At 41.9% G+C, this 8110-nt stretch overlaps 1 protein-coding gene across 6 annotated transcripts in view; it reads left to right on the top strand.

Moving 5' to 3' along the window:
- Positions 1-8110, top strand: part of TACC1 (transforming acidic coiled-coil containing protein 1) — a 110491-nt gene that overhangs the window by 82252 nt on the left and 20129 nt on the right. For 4 of the 6 annotated variants that reach the window (XM_006765562.2, XM_015565209.1, XM_006765564.2 and 1 more), the window contains 3 exons: positions 2335-3403; positions 5660-5695; positions 6933-6993. In XM_006765562.2, coding sequence (XP_006765625.1) covers positions 2335-3403; positions 5660-5695; positions 6933-6993 — 1166 coding nt within the window. The remainder of the gene's footprint in view (positions 1-2334; positions 3404-5659; positions 5696-6932; positions 6994-8110) is intronic. The other 2 variants (XM_006765563.2, XM_015565210.1) reach the window with 1 other exon arrangement.

Raw genomic sequence — 8110 nt, 5'->3', positions numbered from 1 at the left:
CCCGCCCCCAGTGTGTTACTTTAATCTTTAAGTTTTTGGCATTTCATGCCTTTTCTTTTAAAAATATTATAAAGGGTGAGGGAAACATTTCTTTATACAGAGTAGTCTACATCCTGAATGAATATAAGAGAGATCTTCTGTTTGAGAGCATCCATGGGCGATTGACACAACCTTTTAGATTTATGGGGGGCTGACTATGGAAAGGAAGTTTCATTAACAGCAGCAGACATGGCAGAAGTGGAAATGGTGGTCTATTTTTAAATTTCCTCTGTGTTTGCTTTGAATTCATCTGCTTATCTAATCGCTGTCTGTGTTCACCAAGCCACCAGGCAGTGTGGTACTTGTCAGACTCATCAAACTCATTTCAGGGAGAAAGCTCTTCAGTTCCCTGGAGGAAGATTTTAAGGAATCCAGGGTTTATTAAAAATGGAAGGATGAAGAGAGGTAGGTTAGTTACACAACAGTGCTTTCAGATTAGAAACGGGAACTGACAGCTGTGGCTAGAACTCTTCACTGATGGAAGTTTGGGAGCTGGAGCCTACTGAGAATGGGTGTTTTACTTAGTGAAAGTTACCTGTGGTGTGATGCTTGAAGTTTAGGTTCTATCTTGTGGCAGCACTTAGGGATGTGGGGTCAACTGGTGTTGGACATGCACTGTTTAGAGCATAAATTAAAAAAATCTTGCCCTAACTGGTTTGGCTCAGTGGATAGAGTGTCGGCCTGTGGACTGAAGAGTCCCAGGTTCGATTCCGATCAAGGGCATGTACTTTGGTTGTGGGCGCATCCCCAGTAGTGGGTGTGCAGGAGGCAGCTAGTCGATGTTTCTCTCTCATGGATATTTCTAACTCTCTATCCTTCTCCCTTCCTCACTGTAAAAAAATCAATGAAATATATTTTAAAAAATCTTACTCAGACATACCTTGTTTGTTGAGTTATGTGATTAATTAGTTTTTTTGGTTGATGTTCTCATGATTCCCAAAACAGTTTTAAGTCAATGAGCAATCTTCTCCCGCCCCGCCAGTACTTTCTGCTGGTGACTGAAGATATAGACCAAGGTGGGGTCTGCAGTGCCGAGGTGTAGGACTGACTGGCAAGTTTACTTACCTGGCACCTGGCTTGAGCTAGCCAAGACATGCCAGGCGGGGTGGTGTCTTCTTGGTGGAGCTCCCTTCCCCACTGCTCAGTGTGGGGGGCTGAATTCAGATGAGGATGTTGGTTTTCCTGCCCCACGCCACCCTGGTACGTGGCATGATTTCTGATACAATAGGTAAAAACCTTTATTTCCTAGAGCTACAGGCAGAAGCCACGGCCAATCCCAGTCATAAAAGAGTCATGTAAAAAGGAGTGTACTTCCCAAAACTTTTTCAGTGATGCTCAGGTTTTTGATCCTGCATTAGGATTAGGATTAGGATTTGGTTTAGTGGGTCATCTCTGAGTTTCCTTTAAAGTCATGAGATACTGTGATAATAACCAGTTTATTCAGTTTTTGCTGCTACTCTATCATTATTTCAGATATTTAAGTCAGGAAAGCACAATTTAGTTGGTGCTTTAAATAAATACCTTCATTACACCTTCCTAATTAAAGCAATTCTCCTACTAAGACCCCCAATTAAAAAGAATCTTTATTTTTTACAAGTGATTTGAGAGAATTCCTGACCCAACTCAGAAAGCCCTTGTAAAGAAAAAATGAAGTTATTATTTTATGACTTATTGTCTTAGCAAAATAAGGGCTATTTGTTTTTTAAAGCCATTTCTGTGTCTGCTCTTTCAAATTTTTTTTATTTGGTTCTTTTAGATTTTCAGTCTAGAGAGAAGTTATTCTGAGCTGGCTGAATTAATTTTGAAACAGTTGAATTATTTAAATTCCATTCTGGGGAAGAGGGAGTACTTGTCTTTAACATCCAAAATTAACATCCGCTTGCTGTGTGAAATCTGGAACCTGGAACTATTAGGCAGTGTCTGGGAACTGTCAGTGCCAGATCCCCTGCACCTGAGCTGTCAGCATCTAAAGCTTCTTCCAGATCCGTCATTTTAACCTGCAGAATTTTAACATCAATCATATGCTTTTCAGTGCACCATGATCTACTAGCCTTTTCCTAAGTAGCTCTGTTTGGTATAATTATTATTTGTATAATTTGGGTAATAGCTTGGGAATGGAAAATTCACTTTTGGGTGCAGTACCGGCTCTTCCTTTTGTGGCTGTGCTGCCACAGAGATGCTTAACAAAAGCAAAGAGGAAAGAGCCTACTTGTCTATGTGGATTCAGCAAGTAGAGAATATTTACCAATGCCAAAAGATCATTCGTTAATAGATGGCTTTTGTGTTTTGTTTTAGACTCACAAGAAGTTGATGAACAGCTGATAGCAGAAGTGGTTGCAAAATGTTCTTCTGAGACTCATTCTAGACCCTCAGAAAATGAGGTTTCACAGCAGGCTATTGATTCTTACTCAGTCACGGATTTCAAAGAAAAACCTGAACACGATAGTAGCAAAATTTCAGTAGTGAGGCCATTTTCAATAGCAACCAAGTCCACGGATAACTCAGAGGCAGCTCTTGGGACAGAAGCAGCATATGGCGGTGTAACTGCCATCTCAGGCGAGGCTCTGCCCTCCAGCCCGCCAGAAGCCATCCAGGACAAGGCGATGACAGAAAGCACCATGGGGGTTACACTGGAGGCTTCCACAGAAGCTGACCTGAAGAGTGGGAACTCCTGTCCGGAGCCAGTGCCCAGCAGAAGCAAGCTGAGAAAGCCCAAACCCATCTCTCTGAGGAAGAAAACAGTTGGCGAGTTCTCAGAAACTTCCAAGGAGGGCATGCCTCTCCCCCAGGCATCCTATCCTGATGAAATGGATGGGAACACAAGTCCTTTGCTAGGAGATGCCAGGACTCAGAAATCTGCCCCTGACGTTAGGGAAACAAGCAGCACACCCAGTAGTGACACCAATGATTCCGGGGTGGAGCTGCTGGAGGAGTCAAGGAGCTCGCCTCTGAAGCTGGAGTTCGATTTCATAGAAGATGTGGAAAATGTAGAGTCCAGGAAAGGCCTTCCAAGAAAACTTGGCAGGAAACTGGGTAACAAACTGCCTCCAAAGGTACAGAAAGATGGCATCAGTAAGCCAGGAGGCACTAAAGGTTCGGAACCGCCCCCGGACCAAGCCACAGACGATGCCTCTCTCTCCCAAGCGTCTTCTAAGCAGAATCCCAGTTTCAGTCCCCTGGGTGGCCAGTCCACACTGCAGGACTCCCCTCCCCTCTCCTCTAAGGGATCCTACCGCTTTGATGAACCCACGGATCCCTTTAAACCAACTACAGCTTTAGCAAATGGTGACTGTTGTTCTCCTGCTGGTAATCATGTTAATGAAAACTTAGAATCACCCAAGAAGGCAAAGTCGCGTTTAATAACGTGAGTGATGAGGGGTGTGGGTGTTGTGTTCTGTGTACACTCTGAAAGTTTGGCAGCCGGCTGCTGTGGGTTTTGGTGATCTGGAGTTATCTTTGAGGTGCAGGTGGGCAGACGCAAAGCTTACGACTTCATATTGCAGTCTTCACTGTTTTAAAGCAAACTTTTGTGTGGAATCAGATACCAGAGGTTTCCTTTTTCAATGGCTGCCTGGTTTATGAATCGTCAGCTTATTCAACTGAGCTCTTTCCCCACCCTACCCCACTCCCTCCACCCCCACTTTTGGTACTTTTGTCCTGTTTAACAAGATAGGCAGGTAGAGATTTGATGGTTTTCAAAAAACTCATCTGGGCTGTCAGGAATTGCTTTACTTACAGAATTCAAGTGATATGCTAACCACCATCTTCAGATTCTCTATGGATAAAACAAAAATTCCAAGCCTACAGATTAACTGTCTAGTGTCAAGAACTTGTAGAAAGTGGTCCAAAAGGGTCTTATAGAAGTTTTTCACTTAAAACAGAAAGCTGTGATTTTTGTTGGAAACAAACCACTGAAAGTTGGGGAGAATTCTTATGTCTTTATGGTTAGCTTGTGGTTCCATCAGCAAGGAGGTGAATTTCCAATAAGAATCAGGAATATTTTAAACGATGACAGAAATCTGACTAGACTTTTGTTGTGTGTTGTGACACCACCCCTACCCTACCCCTTGCCCTGGGAAATCTAGAGCCACTTTTGCAAGCTCCTTGGAGTTTTCAGAGTGATGACCTCAGGCCACAGTCCATGCCAAGTTTCAGGTTAAATTTGTTATAGGGTTCCCTTATCACAAAACTAAGTAGTGACAATGTACCCCTTTGTGACACTGTGGCATTTTGCTAAAAATTGAATATAAGAGAGACCAGTGACATAGAAGATGAAGTATGAAAAGGGAAGTTGAGAAGAAATATCATGTTTTTAATTGTCACCATAGATCATTAGGGAAGAAATTTTTAGTATTACTATGACTTCAAGAAAAATGCTGGATGGTGTGGTGTATTACACTAAAGGGAAAGGTTTAAAGAGCAGAAAGTATCAATCCGGACGAAGAAGCTCGAGCAACGTAGGAATCAGTTCTTCCGCAACTTCAGAATATCTAGGGGAAAAAGATGTCAGTAATACTTGCTGATCTGTTCTCTGATTATATATGAGCAGTTAAATGGTTGCTGAAAAAGATGATCGATCAGGTGTCCTCAAAGTGCTCTTCTGTGTCTAAGGTTAGTTACTGTTGTCAAGACAGTGCTTGGGGTATGTGTTGGACATGTCATTGCCTTGGTGCTTCCTGATATGGGTATCCTATATATGGGGTGTCTCTGCCCAGCAAGGTTGATAAGTCATTTCATTTGGGCGCCTTCCTTCCGACATATGTTGAAGGCATGTAGCCATTGCATTCATGTTAGATGAAATTAGATCAAAGGGAAGGAAATTGATCCTACACCTTATTTTCCGTAGCAAGAAGCACCCTCTCTTGAGTCCTACCACCCTCACCTGGTAGCATTGTCCTCCTATTCTGTTTTTGGTGAATGGACTTCTTGATCTAATAATATACCTTATAGATTTTTAAAAAATTCTATGCAATCAAAACTCTTGCCTCTGAGAAGGGTGCTTGACCTTTGTGTAACTGGGATTTTATTTAGCAAAACCCTATTGGTAGGAAAGACTGAAAATATACATGTGGTGGTAGAATCTAGTTGGAGAGTTAGAAGTTCTGTTAGCAGGGTACTTGTGTGACTTTTTAAAAGATGTATGTAATTGGTGTCTCAGATTCTTCTATGAAATGGAGACATCATCCTATGATTAGGATTTTTGTGGACCAAATAAAGTATGAAAAATCATTTTAGGTGTCTAGTGACACACACCTACAGCAGATAGAAGCAGATGTATCTTCGACTTTATTTTTATTCACGCATTGCCTTAGCTGACTAGACATTTAAGAGTAAATGTGTTCAGCAGTGAAGTGCTTATTTTTTCATCTATAAGCTTGAGTATGTGGCATTTCTGAATGCTTCTATCACTCTTACTCATTACAGATGAGATTCCTGACAATCATTCACTCACCAGTGATAACATTCATAAATATGACATTTTAAATTTGTATCTCACCTCATGGAAGGAACTTTGCAGCCTTTACATCTACCAGACTAGAGATAAATATTCCAGGCTTTACATGATTTTTTTCTCCATCTGTCTGTCTCTTTCCTGTTTCTCATTTTGTTGGTGCCTCAGGACTACTGAACAAGTGAAATTTCTCTGTTTTCTGTTGTAAGTACCCCTACTGTGGTTTCTGTTTGTCCCTGGGACTGTTGGCAGTTCCTCTACCCTCCTCCCAGACCACCTCTCCATAGCATGTTGGCTTCCGGTTCTGAGTTTGACCTTCTGATTATTTTTTGCATTTCATTTGCCACTTCATGAGTCAGCTTAGCCTTGTGATTGTCTGTACCCGAAGGAGTGGCGATCGGCCTTCCCACCTGAGGTGCGTGAGCTTGCGCTCCCTGCCTTGGCACGCCTGTGTGGCGCTTTGATACCGAATGCTGGCTTGGCCCCAGAGATCATCTGGCAGTGGTTTCAGGCACTGCTCTGCTATTTAATGTTGGAAATAATTGGCTTTCATGATAGGATAAGGCTGCTGGGTTGGAGCAGGGGATAAAATGGAGACATCATACTATGATTGGAATTCTTGTGGACCAACTTGAGTTTGGCGGCAAGGGGTGGCACTCAAGCATTAGGAAAGAAAATCATGAGCCAGATAGTGGTTGTGCACGTTTTGGTAACGTATACTCTTGCCTTTTTTTGTTTGTTTCCCCACACAAGAAAAAAAGTTGCAAATTATTATTTTTTTTTTTTTGTCAGAGTTGCATTACTGGAAATTTTAAGTTCATTCAAACAAGAGAATTTGAACTAGTCTTTGGATCGCAAATTATGCGCTAGTTTAAATAACTGTTGGTTTGAGTTTTCCCTGGTTCCAGCCATAACATTCTTTCCATCTTACTACTTAATAGGAATGGTAATAGTTTACACATATATTTTCCTTTTGATACTTTCTGTTAACCCCAGTTCTACTTTGTTAGCACACATGTCCGGAGTTGTCTCATTAGACTTCTATGGCTTTTAGTGCAATAAAGGATTTTTAAAGAATCTAGTCCAGCGTGGTAATTTTTCTAATGAATGCCAAAGCCCAAGTGAGTCAGGATCAGATGAACTGAATGTCTCTGCTAAGGTGCTCTCTCAAAGGCTGTGGTGGTATGTAATGGAAAACTCCTCCTCTTGAGGAGGTCTTTTCGGAGAATGAATTGACTGTAGTTCTTTGCTTGGCCCGTCTCTCCAGAGAAGATTCAGAGATGTAAAAGCCGCTCCCATCTCTGACATGTAGATGTACGACTTGTGTGGTGCTGTATGCCTTGGCTTCTATCTGCACACACTGCTCTCTCTGCTCCATCTCTCAGCTAGGAAGTTGTCAGTGAGATTCCCAACCAGCTTGGTTAATTTGTTTTTCTTTCAGGAGTGGCTGTAAGGTGAAGAAATACGAAACGCAGTCTCTTGCTTTGGATGAGTGTTCACAGGTAAGTCTGTCTATCACCAGAACATCTCTTAGACCAGTGGTCCCCAAACTACGAATGCATCACCCCACCCCCAGGGTGGGGCATGGTGGTTAATGGAGACTTCCCACTGGGTATTGGAATATTCAAATTTAAGAGAACCAGCATCCTAAACTAATCTGAAAAGGCCTCTCAGGACCAGGAAACCCTTTCACAATTCCCCCTTCCCCACTATTTTATGGTTCACTCTCACCCATTTGAAATCACCACTGGCTGTGAAATCTCTGGGACACCAAACAAAGGGGAGATTGAAATATTGATGTAGGTTTTAAGGAGGTGATTGATTCCAGTGAGCGGATAATGTTTTTTTAAAGTCAGATGATTGCCCTGACCGGTTTGGCTCAGTAAATAGAGCGTCGGCCTGTGGACTGAAGGGTCCCGGGTTCGGTTCCAGTCAGGGGCATTGTACCTTGGTTCCGGGCACATCGCCAGTGGGGGGTGTGCAGGAGGCGGCTGGTCAATGTTTCTCTCTCATCGATGTTTCTGACTCTCTATCCTTCTCCCTTCCTCTCTGTAAAAAATCAATAAAAATATTAAAAAAAAAAGTCAGATGATTTTCCAACTCATCACTTTCAACCAAATAGGAGAACCTGAGTTGATGGAAGTGAAGTAGACTGGGAAGTGCAGGTTCAGAGAGGAAAAGGAATGATGTACATTTCTGACTATTAAAGAGGTTGTTCGTGTCCAATTTTAAATACACTGTAGGATATCAAATCATTAGAATAATTACATTGAATTAAGCATGGTAGTATTTAAACTACATTAGATATTATATCCTTCAAAATTATTTAAACTGATGCTGAACAGTTTTTAGATGGCACTTGGGAATACAGTGGGGTACATAGATTTTTTTTTGGTTTAATTTAGGAGGCTATGAGCAGAATATTTGAAACCACTGCCTTGGACCACTGAAACTTCTTTCTCATAAATTTAGGTTAGAGAAGGTTAATTTGTCAAACCTCAGATTTAAAGCAGAAAAGCTAGGTGCTAGAAAAAGGCAACATTCTGTGATTGAAGGACTCTAGCTTCTTCCTTCATCTGTACTCAGATCTGTGGTTAACTCTAAGCAAAGTGGCTGCTG

The sequence above is a fragment of the Myotis davidii genome, unplaced genomic scaffold (genome assembly GCF_000327345.1).
Source record: "Myotis davidii unplaced genomic scaffold, ASM32734v1 scaffold93, whole genome shotgun sequence".
NCBI lineage: Eukaryota > Metazoa > Chordata > Mammalia > Chiroptera > Vespertilionidae > Myotis > Myotis davidii.
The sequence above is the reverse complement of the archived record's forward strand: the minus strand, read 5'-3'. Positions and strand labels throughout refer to the sequence as shown.